Source organism: Mobula hypostoma, chromosome 28 (genome assembly GCF_963921235.1).
Source record: "Mobula hypostoma chromosome 28, sMobHyp1.1, whole genome shotgun sequence".
In the NCBI taxonomy this organism is placed as follows: Eukaryota; Metazoa; Chordata; class Chondrichthyes; order Myliobatiformes; family Myliobatidae; genus Mobula; species Mobula hypostoma.
Genome location: NC_086124.1, coordinates 26,927,960 through 26,946,258, shown reverse-complemented (window position 1 = coordinate 26,946,258; position 18,299 = coordinate 26,927,960). Strand labels below are relative to the sequence as shown.

The 18,299-nt window shown below is 45.6% G+C and overlaps 1 protein-coding gene across 1 annotated transcript in view; it reads left to right on the top strand.

The window, feature by feature from the left end:
- Positions 1–18,299, top strand: part of huwe1 (HECT, UBA and WWE domain containing E3 ubiquitin protein ligase 1) — a 286,355-nt gene that overhangs the window by 108,669 nt on the left and 159,387 nt on the right. The window contains exons 22-26 of the mRNA XM_063034669.1: positions 1,605–1,825; positions 12,797–12,854; positions 15,076–15,252; positions 16,680–16,925; positions 17,424–17,557. Of these exons, the coding sequence (XP_062890739.1) occupies positions 1,605–1,825; positions 12,797–12,854; positions 15,076–15,252; positions 16,680–16,925; positions 17,424–17,557 (836 nt within the window). The remainder of the gene's footprint in view (positions 1–1,604; positions 1,826–12,796; positions 12,855–15,075; positions 15,253–16,679; positions 16,926–17,423; positions 17,558–18,299) is intronic.

Here is an 18,299-nt window from a genome sequence, read left to right as displayed (position 1 = left end):
TGCTCCAGCTGTGTCACAGTTGTCTATGGTTACAGTGGAATGCCCCTTTTTACAGGGGCTTAGGACGGGAAATCCCAGTGTTCTATCACAGCAATAAGGAATCCCCCTCCATTGTGAGTCATTGTGATAGAGCACTCCAGCTCAGAAACAGTCTCTTCAGCCCAACTGGTCTATGCCAAACCATTCTGCCTCGTCCCATCAAAACGCACCTGGAATTTAGTGCCTCATATCCATTTGCTTATTGTGGCATCTCTTAAATGCTGAAATCAAGCCTGCATCACCACCTCGGCTGGCAGCTTGTTCTACACTCTCACCACTCTCTGAGTGAAGAAGTTCCCCCTCAGATTCACTTTAAATATTTCCCTTTTCACACCTCGCCTCTGATCTAGTCTCACCAAAGCTTGATTGCATTTACTCTACACCTCTCAAAATTTTGTATACTTTGGTCAAATCTCCCTTCATTCTCCTACCCTCCAGGGAATAAAGTTCTAACCTATTCATCCTTTCCCAAAAACTCAGGTCCTGGAACCATCGAGGGATGGAGCACTAGCACAGAAACAGGCCCTTCGGCTCATCCTCCCTGCCTAGTCCCATTGATCAACATCTGGACCATAGCCCGCCAAACCCCTCAATTGTTGCAATCAAACCAATATCTACCACCTTTCACCTTAAACCTATGACTTCTAGTTTCAGTGTCACCCAACCTTGAGGGAAAAAAGGGCCTACTTGTGTTTACCATATCTGTAACCCCCATAATCTTTTACCTCTATCTCATCTCCCCTCATTCTCCTGCATTCCGGGATGTTGATTCTGCTGGACAGTGAGGAGAGGATGTTAATGGCTCCCTTAGTCCTTTGAGAGCTGAGTCAACATGTTGGTCAGGGTGAGAATCACTCAGGTTTTCCAGTCCAAGCCTGCTCAGCTGAGGCAACTCATTTTCACATGAAATCAAAAACCTGAAGACAGGTTGTTGGCAAACCCCAGAACGGCCAGGACACAGCGAGAGGTCATGTGACTCGGTCCAGTTCGGCGACGTCTCCTCTCACTGCCCACTGCCATCGTGTCCTCCAGCTGTGTTTTCAAGTGTCGGACAGTATGTCATTCTGGGGGGGGATCTGATTGAAACCTGTCAAACATTGAAAGATCTGGACAGAGTAGGTGTTTTTAGGATGTTTCCAATAGTGGGGGAGTATAGGATCAGAGGACACAGCTTTAGTATACAAGGAAGGTTCCTTCGGAACAGAGAGGAGGAATTTCTTTAGCCAGGCAGTAGTGAATCTGGAATTCATTGCCACAGGGAGCTCTGGAGGTGATGGCATTGGGCATATTAAAGGCAAAGGTTGATAGGTTCACAGTTATTAAGGCCATCAAAGGTTATGGGGAGAAGGCAGAATGAGGTTGAGAGGGATAATAAATCAGCCGTGATGGAATGGTGCAGCAGTCTTGCTGGGCAGAATGGTCTAATTCTGTTGTTGTGTTTTATGTTGTTGTGGATGTGGTCTGAATGGGATGTTACCTCCCTCTAAGGAGCAATGGAATCTGCTGGGATGGTGTGTGCGAAGGACTCTGTGTTTTCTCAGTCTAAAACAGCTCTTGTTCTTCAGCTGCTGGAAGAAATCTGCAACCTGGGAAGAGACCCCAAGTACATCTGCCAGAAGCCCTCCATCCAGAAGGCAGACGGGACTGCGAGCGCTCCGCCCCCCAGGTCCAACCACGCTGCTGAGGAGGCTTCCAGTGAAGACGAGGAGGAGGAGGAAGTACAGGCCATGCAGAGCTTCAGCAGCAGCATGGCGGCTCAACAGAGCGACCCTGAGCCCAGCCAGCAGTGAGTTCCCCCGGAGAGAGTCGTATCCGCGCTGGGGGGTGGGGTGTGTTAAACATAAAACACTAAAGCATTAGCCAACAGAGCGACCCTGAGCCCAGCCAGCAGTGAGTTCCCCCGGAGAGACTCGTATCCGCGCTGGGGGGGTGGGGTGTGTTAAACATAAAACACTAAAGCATTAGCCAACAGAGTGACCCTGAGCCCAGCCAGCAGTGAGTTCCCCCGGAGAGAGTCGTATCCGCACTGGCGGGGTGGGGTGTGTTAAACATAAAACACTAAAGCATTAGCCAACAGAGTGACCCTGAGCCCAGCCAGCAGTGAGTTCCCCCGGAGAGAGTCGTATCCGCGCTGGGGGGGGTGGGGTGTGTTAAACATAAAACACTAAAGCATTAGCCAACAGAGCGACCCTGAGCCCAGCCAGCAGTGAGTTCCCCCGGAGAGAGTCGTATCCGCGGTGGGGGGGTGGGGTGTGTTAAGCATAAAACACTAAAGCATTAGCCAACAGCGACCCTGAGCCCAGCCAGCAGTGAGTTCCCCCGGAGAGAGTCGTATCCGCACTGGGGGGGTGGGGTGTGTTAAACATAAAACACTAAAGCATTAGCCAACAGAGCGACCCTGAGCCCAGCCAGCAGTGAGTTCCCCTGGAGAGAGTCGTATCCGCGGTGGGGGGGTGGGGTGTGTTAAACATAAAACACTAAAGCATTAGCCAACAGAGCGACCCTGAGCCCAGCCAGCAGTGAGTTCCCCTGGAGAGAGTCGTATCCGCAGTGGGGGGGTGGGGTGTGTTAAACATAAAACACTAAAGCATTGTGCAGGTTGTTTAGCCAACAGAGCAACCCTAAGCCCAGCCAGCATTCAGTTCTCTTGTGTTATTGCTGTATCCACAGTGAGGGGAGTATTAAAACACAGAATATGGGTCACTACAGCAAGGTACAGGCTCGCTGATTTACAATGCTTAACCTACTTTTCCCTTCCACCCATGTCCCAAATGTATCTACCAGTACTCTTGGGGACATGTTTCATGCACTCTGTGTATAAAGAATCTACCTCTGACATCCCTGCTATACTTTCCACAAGTCACCTCAGAATGCACCCCCCCCATATTAAACATTTTTCATTTAGGGAAGAAATCGCCGACTGTCCACTCTATCCGTGCCTCTTATCATGTTATACACCTCTATCAATGCTCCAAAGCAAAAACCCCTAGCTCACTCATCCTTTCTTCCTTTCCTCATAAAATGTTCCCAGCATCTCCTCTGCACCTTCTCTAAAGCTTCCACATCCTTCCTATAATGAGATAATGAGGTACCCAGAACTGAACACAATACTTCGAGTGTGGTCTAACCATTAAAGCACTATCTTATGGCTCTTGAACTCAATTTTCCCCGGCTAATAATGGGCAACACACCAAACTTGGCAGCACTATCGTGCAGCTAGTGATCCGTGATCAGGCTTCAATTCCTGCTGTTGTGTGTAAGGGCTTTGTGCTTTCTCCCCATGACCGCAAGGGTTTCCTCCCACATTACAAACGCATACGGGTTAGGGTTAGTAGGTTGTGGGCGTGCTATGTTGGTGCCAGAACTGCAACTACACTTGTGGCCTGTTCCCAGTACATCCTCAGACTGTGGTCGTTGACGCAAGCAACACATTTCAAAGTGATAAAGCATTTTGACCTTTACTACAAGAAGATTTGACATAGGAATGAGGAAGTATTACTGCATTTGGCTGGGCCCTGATGGGACCACAGCTGGAGTGTTGTGCATAGTTTGGTTTCCTTAGATGGTAGTGTAGTGCTAATTAGTTCTGGGGAGGTGGATTACAGTATGAGAGCTTGAGCAGTCTACGTTTATCATCCCTCGAGTTTGTGAATGAGTTTCTTGAAGTTCATGAGCCAGATCCAGGGTGTTATCCCTGGGTGAAGCACTAGGGATCAGTCTTGGAATTGGCAGTAGTCTTGAAATGAGGGGAAACTGGATTGAAAGGGTAGTGAACTAAAATATTCTCTCCCTTACATGACTGTGAAGGCTTGGTTATTGGTTTATTGAAAAAGTGAAGGAAATCAATCAGGCTGGATTCCGAAAATGCTATGAAACTTGTTGTTTTGCAGCAGCAGTACAATGCAATACATAAAAATTTGCTGCAAGTTACAGTAAGAAATAAAAAAAAATCAGTACGGCAAAGAGTGAAGTACTGCTCATGGGTTCAGGATCCATAGTTTTGCTTCACATCACCGCTTGTGAGCCAACTACACAGACGGGCAGTGAATTACATGTCAGGTTTCTATTCAGTATTCATTGAAAGTTGACCAGTTGCAGAAGATAGGAAAATGCTTAAAACCCTCAGCAGATTGGCAGCATCTCAGAATCAGAATGGGTTTATTTTCTCTGACATGTTGTGAAATTTGCTGTCTTGTGGCAGCAGTACTGTGCAATGCATAGATGACAATAAGTTACAGTAAGAAATATATTAAAGAAAAAATGTGCAAAAGAGGGCAAAGAGTGAGGTAATGTCCATGGACTGTTCAGAAGTCTGATCGCAGACAGGAAGAAGCCATTTCTAAAACAGTTGATTGTGGGTCTTCAGGCTTCTGTACCTCCTCCCTGATGGTAGTAATGAGAATTGGCCATGTCCTGGATGGTTTGGGTCCTCGATGGTGGAAAATGGTGCTCGTGGGGGGAACCTACTATAATCTTGAATGCTGGTGGAAGCTCAAAAGGCCAGATGACCAACTCTGCCCTTGTTATGGTACAGTGATAATGATTGACACAATATGTTGGCCAAGTGCCTATACAGTGTTGAGCAGTGGCTGAGAGCTGCATGTTCTGTTAGTTTCAAGATTTTTCCCTGTTACTACCTCAATGCTCTGTTGGACATGGTTTGTTTCAGTGTATCTCAGTGCCTGTGCCATTAACGCACCAAATTACCAATTTTAATGGCACGTCACAGCCTTCTGCCAGGTGCACGACCAGGGTCAACATGTTATTATTATATTATGAGGACACGCAGTCCTCTATTATTGTCATTTAGAAATGCATGCAGTAAGAAATGGTACAATATTCCTCCGGTGTGATATCACAGAAACACAGGACAGACCAAGACTGGAAGAAAACTCTCCCTGCCATGCTTGACCACAGTCCAACTCTGAGTCATCCGAAAACTTCGAGCTCTGATCAGCCCTCCGACACCAAGTACTGAGCACCATCTCTATCCGAACGCTTCGACCTCTGCCTCGGTCGCCAGCAGCAGGCAAAGCCAGGGATTTTGGGGCCTATCCTCCGGAGATTCTCGATCGCGCAGTTACAACAGCAGCGAACCAGGCATTTCAGAAGTTTCTCCAGATGTTCCTCTGCTTCTCACGTCTGTCTTCATCAAATCAGAATTGTCCACTGCCCCTATTTAACAGATACGATATCATTTCACCGGAGAGCTGGCGCGCTGCGTTGCGCTGCCACCTTCTCCTCCTGCCTCCAAATCCCTCTATTCCTTGCACATTGCATCACTTTTGGGGCTGGAGACGTCAATGCACAGGTTCAGGGAAAAAAAGCACTCCAGCGAGTTGCAGACGTAGCCAGCTTCATCATGGCACAAGTCTGTCCACCATCGAGGACATCCTCATGAAAGCAGTATCCAATTGGAAGTAATTTTTTATGACTTGCACTGTATAGCCACCATAAAACAACAAATTTCACAGTATTCATCAGTGATAATAAGTCTGATTCTGTTTAAAATCCTCTGAATGTCATCATCGTATCTACTTCTGCTCTCACCCCGAGCAATGTGTTCCAGGCACTCATCCCTCTGTGTGAAGAAAAACTTGTCCTGCGCTTAGCCTTTTAAGTTTCCTTCTCTTACAGGTGTAAGAGCTGGTGTACTCTGTGGTATTTGACATCTTTACCAAGGCTGTCAACCCTATCTCCACCTCTCTGTTGCATCAGAATTTAATTGTTGTGTTAGAATGACCTCCAGCAGCAGTAGTTTCCAGAATAACCTGTTAAAAGGGGTTGACCTTTTCATATTTTCTGCTAACTGGTTGTATCATGCCCTGGTATGGAAACACCAACGCCCAAGACTGGAAATGCCTCATAAAAAGTAGTAGATGCACCCCTGTCTATTGCAAGTAAAAGCCCTTGCCATCATTGAGCACATCTACGAGAAGTGCTGCCACAAGAAAGCAGTATCCATCATTAAGGACCATGGCCATGCTCTATTCTTGCTGCTGGCATCGGGAAGCAGGTAGAGGAGCCTCAGGCCCCATACCATCAGGTTCAGGAACAGTTATTATCTTCAGCCATCAGGCTCCTGAACCAGCGTGGATAACTTTATTTACTTGCCTCGGCTTCGAACTGATTCCACAACCTGTGCATCCACTTTCAAGAACTTCACAGCTCATGTTCTCAGCATTCTTAATTATTATTTTTTGTATTTTTAGAGTTTGTCTTTTGTGTATTAGTAGTTTTGTCAGTCTTTTTAATTGATTGTATTTCTGTTGTGAATGCTCACAAGAATATGAATGTCAAAAGTATATGGTGACATTTATTATACTTTGATAATAAATTTACTTTGAACTTTTCATCCCTCTATGTCCCCACCATCCTCCTCCTGCCCACCATGCGATTATCTGCACTTTCCATATGGGAAACTCCTCAGGTTTTTTGCACTCACATAGTGGTGTAGCTGTTGCAGTCGATTCCACTGCGGGGAGATGGGGGGAGTTGTAATCAGTAAAGAACTAGAACCTGGAATTAAATCGATTTATTGTTGTGGAGGTCACATGAAATGCAGATCAGGCACAATCTGTGGGAATTGGACAACTGACATTTTGGGATTTATTGTCATGTGTCCCATGTTACAGTGAAAAGCTTTGTTCTGCAGAGTTGTCCATACAGATCATTCATCACATCAATGCACTGAGGTGAATGTGCAGCCCTTTCAGTGGACTTCACTTGAAAGTCAGAAAGTCAAATGCTTTCCCTTTTCTCGTGAGGTGTTACGAAAGCTCTAGCTTTGAGCAGAGGAAGGGATCTCTTTGTGGCTCTGCAGTGTTGTTTGCTGACTCAGCTTCTAGAGAGCAACCCTTTCTGAATAGCATTAGTGTGGGGTGTAGCAAGAGTCCATTTGGCTTGTACCTCTTCCGTTGGAATAAAAACTGTGGTTAATCCCACTTCCCAATGCTTGGTTTGTAGACATTGAATTATTTCAACTTTCAAAGTAAATTTGTTATCCAAGTTTAACATGCATATATGTCACAATGTAGAACCTTGACATTTATCTTCTTGCCGGCTTTTTCAGGAAAATAAAGAAATACAGTGGAAGTCATGAAAAACTACAGAAACTGTAACTGATAACCAGTGTGCAAAAGAAGAAAACTGTACAAATATTAAAAAATATTAAGTACATGAATTGTATAGTCCTTGAAAGTGGATCTGTATATATACTCACGGATTCACAAGTGCGTATATGTTGCCATGTACTACCTTGAGATTAATTTTATTGCATTTGTAAAGTTTGCAGTTCTTGCCTTCATTTTCTGAGTTTCAGACCTTCAGTATTCTCAGAGTGAAATAATTCCTCTAGTCTGTTTAGCTGTCCATTGTTGATTACGTCCTGCTCCACTACTCTCCCTTCTTCCTTTTCCAACCCCCCCCCGATGAAGTTGGCTTTGCCACTTATGCTGAATTTTGGCTGAAGTTCTTTCTCTGAACCCGTGCCAGTATTGCTTTGGAATAAAAAAAGAGAAGGAAACAGTTCCCCTCGTTCCTAGCTGTCGTTGTTAACCCCTTCGACTACACTGATGTCTTTAAAGTTGATAAAGCTTTATCCTGGGATTTGGATTGAGGCACCTGCTGACCACATGCACTGGACATGACTTCAGCATGCCACAGAGCCAGGTGGATGCCCATTGCAGTGCAGTCACTGTACGAGCACGGACCACCATGTGCAACAAGTTGCTGGAGTACACTATGCACTCAGTGACCACTCTAGGTACACTTGTACACCTCGTTAATACAAATATCTAATCAGCCAATCGTTTGACAGCAACTCAGTACATAAAAGCATGCATACTTGGTCAAGAGGTTCATTTGTTCAGACCAAACATCAGAATGGGAAAGAAATGTGATCTAAGTGCCTTTGACTGTGGAATGATTGTTGGTGCCAGACAGGGTGGTTCGAGTATCTCAGAAATCTCTCACAACAGTCTCTAGACTTTATAGTGAAAGGTGCAGGAAACACAAAAACATCCAGTGAGCAGCAGTTCTGTTTGTGAAAGCATCTTGTTCATGAAAATAGCTAGATTGGCCCAACCTGACAGGAAGGTGACAGTTTAAGTAACTACAAGTTACAGCAATGGTGTGTGGAAGAGGATCTCTGAATACACAACATGTCAATCCTTGAAGTGGATAGGCTATAGTAGCAGGAGACCAGACCAGATTCCACTCCTGAACCTAGTACAGTAGCTACTGAGAGTATCTCATTTGTCTCTGGGGCTGATGTCCTTGTGCTCCAGAGTGGCAGCATCCAGATCCCATTTATGTCATGAAATCCATTAACACGTGGCTCCAATCCCCTGGTTTCCATCACTTGAGGGAGGAATACCAGTGCAATAAGCTCTGCATTATGGTGTGGAACTCAGCACACTGTTGATTGCTAGTGAAAGGCAGGAGCATAAGCAATTTTTAGATTTAATTCCTTCAAAGTGGTGTGGAGAAGAGATGGTGTTTGGGGAGAGAAAGCTACAGACAATACCCAATTGTCTATTTTATTATGTTAAAAGATGCCGTGTCATTTCAGAGATTAATCGGGCACAAGAGCTTACTTTGCAGTAAGTTGGATTATTAACCAACCATGATAAGATGCTGGAGCAGACTTGTTGGGCTAAATGGATGACTTCTACTCTCATGTTCTCGTGGATCTTGAGTTAAGGACCCCAAAAGTGTGCGACATGGTCAGAGCGGTGCAGAGGAGTGGTCTTGTGGTCATGGTTCTGGTGGCCATGTTCTCGTTCATCAGTGTATGACGTGGTCACACCTGTGCAGGGTAACCTGTGGAAGGGATGCCACCAAGAGCAGACAGTCCACTCATCTGAGTGAATTGACAGATCGGGGGTGGTATGGCAGGGTGTTTGAAGAAGCATTGTTTCCACTGTGGTCTTAGTAATTGCATTTTGCTGTTTCTGGAGGTCTTGCTAAGAATGGGATTGACTGGGTTCTCATGTTCCACTGGCACTTTTGACTCTTTAACGTCTTACACTTTGGCTTTTGCTTTTCTGCATGACTTGCTTCTGTGGACTATCGTCACATAGTTCCCTGTGGCTTTCGCCTTTGAAACTAGCTAGCTTTTGTTCTGTGCCCTCTGCCGGAGATTGATGTGTTGGCAGTTGGCATCAGTGGATTTTCAAGTTCAGTAGGCAGAGAATTGCCCAAACGACCTGGTGCTAGCATTGATGGACTTCTTGTCCAGCTTCTTAGGTCTGTCCTCTGCCCTGCAAGAAGGATGCTTTGAAATTGGGATATTGGCCAATCAAAAAAAATAATAATATGTACATCATTGTCCAACTGGAGAGACTCATGTTCTGGTTCATGTTCTTCTGTTTCCTACCCAATCATTGCTGGCAGCTTTCCCTATCTCACTGTCTCAGGTTTGTGCTCTGGGAATGACTCCCTGTTCCTTTGTGCTTTCTCAAAAGCTCTCACCCAAGCTGATTCTCTACCCTCAACCTTATGTTTGATCCAATTGTTCTGGGCACTACTTCATTGCTGCTCTTGCCCAGTGCTTCTTCTCCCCACAGCTTGAGCCCTGACAAACCACTCCTTTCCACTTGCACAGGGCGTTTCTTCTCTCTAACTCCTCCCTGCCTATGGGCGCGTGCAACAGCCGAAAGCGGGAGATTACCTCAGCACCGCTGATCACAAATAGTTAAGCCTCCACCAGCCGGCAAAGTCCCAAACACAAGAGCTTTGAATAAATCGTGTTCTGGAACGGCTGCCTCGTACTTTTCTTGGGCTGAGATCAAAGGCAGTGATGTCATTCACGCCGGCGTAGTAGAGACTTGTTGTGGGTGTTTTGTTGGACGGCTGCGCCTTCAGCCAATCTCTCTCCCCCCACACCCCCGGCTTTGCCGTGTCAGAAAGTAACCTCCTCGATTTCGGCTTTGCTGTAGCACCGCCTTCCTGTCACCCGGTGCCGATTTTCTTTCTCTCTCTCTCTCTCTCTCTCTCTTCAACCCACAGAATTATTCTTCCATGAGCGATGCATGCCGCTTGGCATGGAGGCCTTGGCCCTCTCCCCATCTGGCTTTGTGGCTTTGCCTCTTCTGCTGCACCCAGATCCCAGCGAGCGGGGAGAGAGATGGTGGGGGGACAGGCCGGGGCCTGGCCTTCGGACATCCGGCCACCCGCACCTGTCGGCTCATTGCTCCATTAAACTCTGGGAGCGTTTTGAAGGCAAGGGAATATTCAGGAATGGCGAACCTCTTTTTCTCTTGCGCATGAGTTCCAAGCCTTCAGAGGAGTGGCGGACCGCATTGCAGTAGAGATTGCAGCAATCGCACCAGCTCCTTTTGCACCTCCCCTCCGAACGTGAAGCTTTGCTGTGTGAATTTGTGCAAAGGAAGGAGTTTGAGGGTCTCTCAAGATGGCGATTCCCCGCCCCCACACCCTGCCCCCAACGAAATACGGTGATATCCAATGAAACCCTTTCAATCAGCTCTTCACTGACAGATCGGTCATTGTTGTTGTTTGCATTGGTCGCCATTTTGTTTAAAGCTTCTCTGTGTCTCCCGGCTCGTGAGTGCATTCCTTTTCTCTTATTATCGGTCGACCTTCAACCTTTGATTAGTTTCCAGGACAGCAGAGTACACTTCATATAAAAAAGAGTAAGGTAAAAGCATGCCATTTTTAAAGAAAAATAATATTGTTTGCTGGTTGTTAATCTTGTGCATTGCTTTACTTTGGCCAGCAGTCCTCAGGGAGGGGTATTTTAACACTGAAAATGAGGTTCGGCCTTTCCTGCGTGTCACCGCTCCCACCTCCTGCAAGCTCCTGTAGGTGGACTGAACCCCAGGCCAACCCACCCCGGAGTCAGGTAGGGGTGACCCAGCCCTGCTTGTGGAACCTTCATGAAGAAGATTTAGAGCAGCATGCATGGTGTTTCCCATCAGCCATCAAGGAGGAGTTAGAAGACACCTTCTCAACATTCTAGGAACATCATCTTCCCTTCCTCCATCAGATGTATGAATGGACCATGATCATTACCTCACTATTTTTGCTGTCTTTTTGCATGACTTATTTAATTTGCATATATTGTATTGTAATTTATTTTAATTTTGTTAATGTACTGCACTGTAATGTTGCTGAAAAACATATTCCACTACATAGTGATATTAAACCTGATTCTGATCCAGAGGTCGCTAAAGGGCTCCTGTGCTTAGTGTTCGTCTGGTTATACTGGTTAGTACTATGCTTTACAGTACAGGCGACCTGGGTGAAGCTGCCTGTAAAGGGTTATTGTAAATTAACCAGTGATTAGGCTAGAGGTAAATCAGAGGATTGCTGTGTGGCACCACTTGAAGGGCCAGAAGAGCCTATTCTGCGCTGTATGTCAATAAATAATAAATAATATTTAGCAGTGCAGGCTGTTGGCTATCAGCATCTGCAGTATACCTCTGGCTGTGGTGACTGGTTGCAGCCTGTCCCCTGTTGCTTACCTGTTCAACTTTAGCTTGCAAAGATAGTTGTTGCTTTGATCCAAGCATGGTAAACGTGTGGAGAAACTAGCATGAACTCTCCTTTAGTTGAGGTATGTGGAATTGGAACAGAATTACACTGCATGGAACCAGGCCATTTGGCCCAACTCACCCATGTTGACCATTTCTATCTGTGCCAGCCCCTTTTGCCTGTGTTTCACCTATGTCCCTGTAACTCAGGGATTCCCAACCTGGGGTTATAGCACCAGTGACCCCTTAGTTAATGATAGGTGTTCATGGCATAAAAAGAGGATGGGAATCCCTGTTCTAAAACTTTGCCATCCATGTCCCTTTCCAATGTCCATGTAATCATTATCATTGTACCCACCTCCACCATTTTCTCCAGGCAGCTTGTCCTATATTCTCACTAAACATTGTGTTGGGAAAAAGTTGCCCCCCTCCAAGGTTCTCTTAAAACCTGAACACCTCCCTTTATTAAAGCTCTGCCCTCTAGTTTCAGCTTCCCCTATCCTGGAGAAGACTGACCATCCACTATATCTATGCCCCATTTGATTTTATATGCTGCTTTAATACTCTGTCTTTATTCATCATCATGACCATCATTATGTACTGTTCCTGTGATGTAGACGATCATGATTGTTCTTGGCAAATTTTTCTGTAAGATTGGTTTGCCATTGCCTTCTGGGCAGTGTCTTTACAAGACGGGTGACCCCAACCATTATCAATACCATCAGAGATTGTCTGCATGATCCCAGTGATCGGATAGCCAGGACTTGTGACATGCATTCATACGATCACCCACCACTTGTCTGAAATGTTGGAGGAAGCCAGAGCAAACCTCTTGGGTGACGAGGTGGTACAGATTTTTTACAGACAGCAGTGGAATTGAACCCACGTCACTGGTGCTGTAATAACATTATGCTAACTGCTACAATACTGATGGGACAAGTTGTGGAGCCAGAATTGGTGGTAACTTTGAAAAAGGACACAGATCAATTACTTGAAGGGAAATGAGCCCTTCAGTAGAGAATACTGTCGAAGGGGCAGCCGTTTTCACATCATTGCACAGTGTTTATGTGTGTGAGAGATGGGTTTATGGGTGTAGCTTCAGAAAAGAAACCTGTGTGAATGGCCATTAGCCAGCCTACCTTACCAACAAGATTCTTGTCTTTCTACAGCCACTCCCCAAGGTATTACAGCACCTTGGTATGCTTTTATTTTTTTTAAATCACACACTATTTCCAACATAGACTTTCTTTTGCAATTTCCAGGGTGGTCGGGACAGAGGAGAGGATACCCATTCCACTCATGGACTACATTCTGAATGTGGTAAGTGATATGTTCGTACTAGTGAATGGCAGGGTTAAATCGACCCGTGTTCCTTTATGTAGCGAAAGGAGGCTGTGCAGATCTGTTTCAATTGTAAACAAGAAATCCTACAGATGCTGGAAATCCTGAGTAACACAAAATGCTGGAGGAATTCAGAAAGTTAGACATCTATGGAAGGAAATAAACTGTTGAAGTTTTGGACTGAGACCCTTCATCAGGTCCTGTTCACCTGAAGACAGCAGTGTCCCTTTCACCTGCTGAAATGACTGAAAATTGCCCTCCTTAGGTGGAGTCTGACCTGCTGTGTTTCTCCGGTGTTTTGGTTCCCAGAGGACATCAGGTTCAGTGGGAGACGTCATGTCACTGAGTCGTTAGCACCAACATAATGACAAGAGATTCTGCAGATGCTGGAAGTCCCAAGTAACAAACACAAAATGCTGGAGAATCTTAGCAGGTCAAGCACTATCTATAGAAAGGGAGGAAGAGTCAACATTTTGGGCTGAGGTAAATGAGACCTGATGACAAAGTCCTGATAAGTATCTCATCTTGAAGCATTAGCTGTTATTCCCCTCCATGTGTTCCACTTGACCGGCTGAGATCCTTCAACATTCTGTGCTTCAATAGAAGTCAGAGAAGTTTGACACTGGGGCACCCACAGGTTGGGTTAGTGCAGCTCTGTGTTGTGATCCTATTAGTATCAACCACTATCAACATCTCTTGTTACTAAAGGGTGTGGGAGAGGGGTTAAGTTCAAAGGCAATATGCAGGGCAAGTTCTTTCTCAATAGGGTGGGGTATGTGTCTGGAATACACTGCCTGGACTGATGGTAGAAGCGGATATAATATTGCTGATCAAGGGGCTCTTTGGCACATCAAATGTTTGTGGAGACCGTGTGGTTTTAACACACACACAGACACCTGGAGAAGCTCAGCAAGTCTGGCGGCAACTATTGAGGGGATTAGTTTAGTTGAGCACTTGATTGTCACAAAATGATGGGCTGAAGGGCCTGTTCCTGCACTGTACTGTTGTATGTTCACCCCCTCGCATTGCTCAATAACAAGAAGTCTTCTCATGAGGCAGCAGCATGTTTGTTACACCATTGTACACCACTTTGGCCACAGATATTCTCCTGAGAGCCGTCTGTAATTCATTGGACCTAGGACTTGGTTAAACAGCAGGCAGTTATCCTGGTAACCATCTTCAGTTGACACTCCACACAGAATCATTGATCAACTTTATTAACCAAGTACATTTACATATGTTATGAATTTACTTTGCTGTGTTGGCACGACAAATAACGAAAAAAATCAGCAGCATTCAACATTAATAAGACATGGGAGGAGAGATGGGCCACTTGGCCCTTCAAACCTGGTCCACCATTCTATTATGTCTGATTTATTATGCCTTGTTGCCATTCTCCTGCCTTTTACCTATAACCTTTGACACCTTTACGAATCAAGAACCTATCAATCTCCGATTTAAATATACCCAATGACTTGGCCTCCACAGCTGTCTTTTGCAATGAATTGCACAGATTCACCATCCGCTGGTTAAAGAAATTCCTCCATGTCTGTTCTAAAGTGACATCCTTCTATTCTGAGGCCTTCTATACTAAACTCCCCTACTATAGGAAACATCCTCTTCACGTCCACTCTTTCTAGGCCTTTCAATAAATAATTGGATAAAACAATAAATTTAGAGGTATGGATATGGAATAAAATGTTCATAAATACGTGAAAACCAACATGTTGCTTGCATTATAAATACATTATAAACAGTGGTGTAAAGTGTTTACAGTGCAGTGATGGGGTTAATAGATAAAAGGATGGGGTGGGGCTAATTATAATGGTTGAACAGATTAACTGCCTGGGAGAATAAACTTTTAAGATGGTGTGTGTGTGTGTTTTGTTTTAATACCATGTGGCAGTTTCCAGAAGGTAACTTTTGGAAAAGGCAGTTTGCTGGGTGGGTAGTGTCCTCAGTGATATTTCTTGCCCACTTCTTTGTCCTGGATACATACAAGTTCTGCAGTGAGTGTAGGCTGCAACCAATGACTTTTTCTGATGGCCCCACAGTTTGCTGAGAGGATGCTGCACCAAACCTGACAGTATTAATGTTTTAAGGCTATTCTTCCCTTGTTTCTTCCCCCCTACCTTCAGCAATGAATGCAACGTCCTTTAACTGCTGTTCTTTGTGTTTTTTTTTGTGTGGGGGAAAATAGATGAAGTTTGTCGAATCTATCCTGAGCAACAACACAACGGACGATCATTGCCAGGAGTTTGTGACCCAGAAGGGGCTACAGCCTCTGGTCTGCATCTTGGGGCTCCCAAACCTCCCCATCGACTTCCCCACTTCTGCTGCCTGTCAGGCCGTGGCTGGTGTTTGCAAGTCTATTCTGGTAGGTGAATTGAGGTGTGCATTGTTGTTGCAGTCGGCTAGGTGAAACTTTAAACTACATGGGATTCCTTCCAACCAAAATCCAAGATTGGACAGCGAGGAAGACTGTCAAAGCTTGCAGAGGGATCTGGACCAGCTGGGAAAATGGTAGATGGAATTTATTGCAGATAGGTGGTAGGACCAACCAGGGTCATACACAGGGAATCTTGGAGTGCGGTAGAACAAAGGGATCTGGAAATACAGGTCCATAATTCATTGAAGGTGGCATCACAGGTAGATAGAGTCGTTAAGAAAGATTTTGGCAATTGCTCTTCATAGATCAAAGTACTGAGTACAGGAAATAGGATGCTGTGTTTAAGTTGTATAAGAAGTTGGTGAGGCCTAAATTGACATATTGTCTGCAGGTTTAGTTAGCTACCTATAGGAAAAATGTAAATAAGGTTGAAAGAGTACGTGGAAAGTTTACAAGGATGTTACTAGGACCAGAGGACCTGAGTTATAAGAGAAGATTGAATAGGTTAGGACTTTACTCCCTAAGACCATAGAAGATTAAGATTTGATAGAGGTATACAAAATTATGAAGCTGTAGATAGTGTAAATGCAAGCCAACTTTTTCCACTGATGCCGGGTGAGACAAACTAGTGGTCATGGGTTAAGGGTGAAAAGTGAAATGTTTAAGGGAAACATGAGTGGGAGTTTTTTCCCTCAGTGTGGTAAGAGTATGGAATGAGCTGTCAGCACAAGTAGTGGATGTTTTTTCCATTTCAACCTTTATGGGTAAGATTGTATAGGGGTATGGAGGGCTATGGTGTGGATGCAGCTCAATGGGACTAGGCAGTTTAAATGGTTCAGCATGGACTTGATGGGCTGAAGAGTATGTTTCTAACAAAAAAACCTCAAGTCGTCAGTGTTGCTGTACTGAGGCAACCAATAGGGTGTGCTGGAGGTTCAAGAACCGAATGGTTGAAGGGTAGGGACCCTGGTGGTGTGGACCCTAAGGCTTCTGTATCTCCTGCCTGATGGAGGTAGCGAGAAGAGAGCATACAGTAACGGTATACTTAGAGATCAAGTTAAGAGTCCTGGTAAATTAAAAAGATTATAGGAGACTATTTTAAGAGGAACCGCATGCAAGACTTTGCCAGTCTCTGTCACGATTGTGATTGCAGAGTGCAGGAGATGTGTAACAGCAGTCTGCTGGAGGAACTCAGCAGGTTGAGCGGTATCTGTGGGAGGAAAGGATTTGTTGCTGTTTCATCTCTGAACTCTGTATTAGTTTCAACCTAAATTGTCCTCCGTTCCTCCCCCTCAGATGCTGCTTGGCCCACTGAGTTCCTCCAACGGATTGCTTCTTGCTCCAGTTTTGGTTGAATTGGGTTGCTTAAACAATTCGAACTTGTCTTATTTGTGTCTCCCACCCCATTCTTGCAGACACTGTCACATGAGCTGAAGGTGCTGCAGGAAGGCCTCATCCAGCTGGACACCATCCTGTCGTCGTTGGAGCCCCTGCATCGTCCCATCGATACCCCGGGTGGCTCCGTGCTGCTGCGGGAGCTGGCAAATGCAGGAAACGTGGCCGACGCAACCCTCTCTGCTCAGGCTACGCCTCTGCTGCATTCCCTCACCGCTGCCCATGCCTACATCATGATGTTCGTGCACACCTGCCGGGTGGGACAGGTGAGCTTCCAGAATCCTGGCATGCTTTTGATGCCTTTCTTTCTGTCCCTCAATTTCTCTCTTCCCATCCAGACTTTTCTTTCCTTTCAACTGTCACTCATCTTTCCCTCTTTTCTTTTATCTCCTGTCCTTTAACTTTGCATAATTTTCTGCGGTAACTTCTGGTCTCCAGCTGCACTGGTTTTTGCTTTGATATGTTAAACTTGGGTTAATTACATCCCTGAGCCGAAGATAACAGTGTGGAGCTACCAAGACGTGAGAACTGATCGCATTGTCATCCCCGTGGTGTTGTCCACTTTGGAAAAAGGCTGATCAACCCACTAAATCGATGCTGAGCATCAGCCACCAACCTGCATTACCCCAATAAGAGCTCCCTCTTTAATCCTCCACACATTCTTGTGAAGTGCCCCCAAGCTCTTCCCCTTTCTGCTGCAGTAACCTGCCGAGAAACAGAGTGGATTTGATGTCTTGACCGTTTGTCTTTCACTGTTCTTCCAGAGTGAAATCCGTTCAATATCTGTGAACCAGTGGGGCTCGCAGTTGGGTCTGAACGTCCTGAACAAGCTCAGCCAACTTTACTGCTCGCTGGTGTGGGAAAGCACCGTGCTTCTGTCCCTCTGCACCCCCAACAGGTGAGTTCTGCCGCAGGGCAGATACGTGGCGTCAGCAGCAAGGTGACGTCTTGCAGTATGACCCAGACCAGCGTGATCTCTGTGCCACTTTAAAGATCCTTTTTATTTATTTAGAAATACAGCATAGTGACGGGGTCTTCCCCCCAACGAGCCCGTGCTGCCTAATTGCACCTGTGTGGCCAACTAACCCATACATCTTTGGAATATGGGAGGAAACTGGAGCACTGGGAGGAATCCCACATGGTCCTGTTGCGGGAGAAAGTATAGAACCTCAGTCACTGCCACTGCATTAGCGTTACCCTAACTGCTATGCCGCTGTGCCTTCTCCCTCGTGCCAATATTCTGAATGCAGAATAGTTAGAGGGGAAGTCAGTGTAAAAGTCTAGAAACAGACCCTTCGGCCCATATATTCCGTGCCGAACTGTTACTCTGCCTAGTTCCTTTGGCCAGCACCTGGACCATAGCCCTCCATACCCTTCATATTCAGGTAGTTATCCAAATAGCTCTTCAAATGACATCTACCACTTCCGCTGGTAGCTCATTCTGCACCCTCACCATGCTCTGGATGAAGAAGATATCCCTTGGGTTTCTCTTGAATGTTTCACCTATCACCCTCTTCTGATCTCACTCAACCTCAGTGACATAGGAGGAGAATTAGGCCATTTGGCCCATTGAGTCTACTCAACCCCATTCTCACCGTAACCTTTGACACTCTTACTAATCAAGAATCTGTCAATCTCCA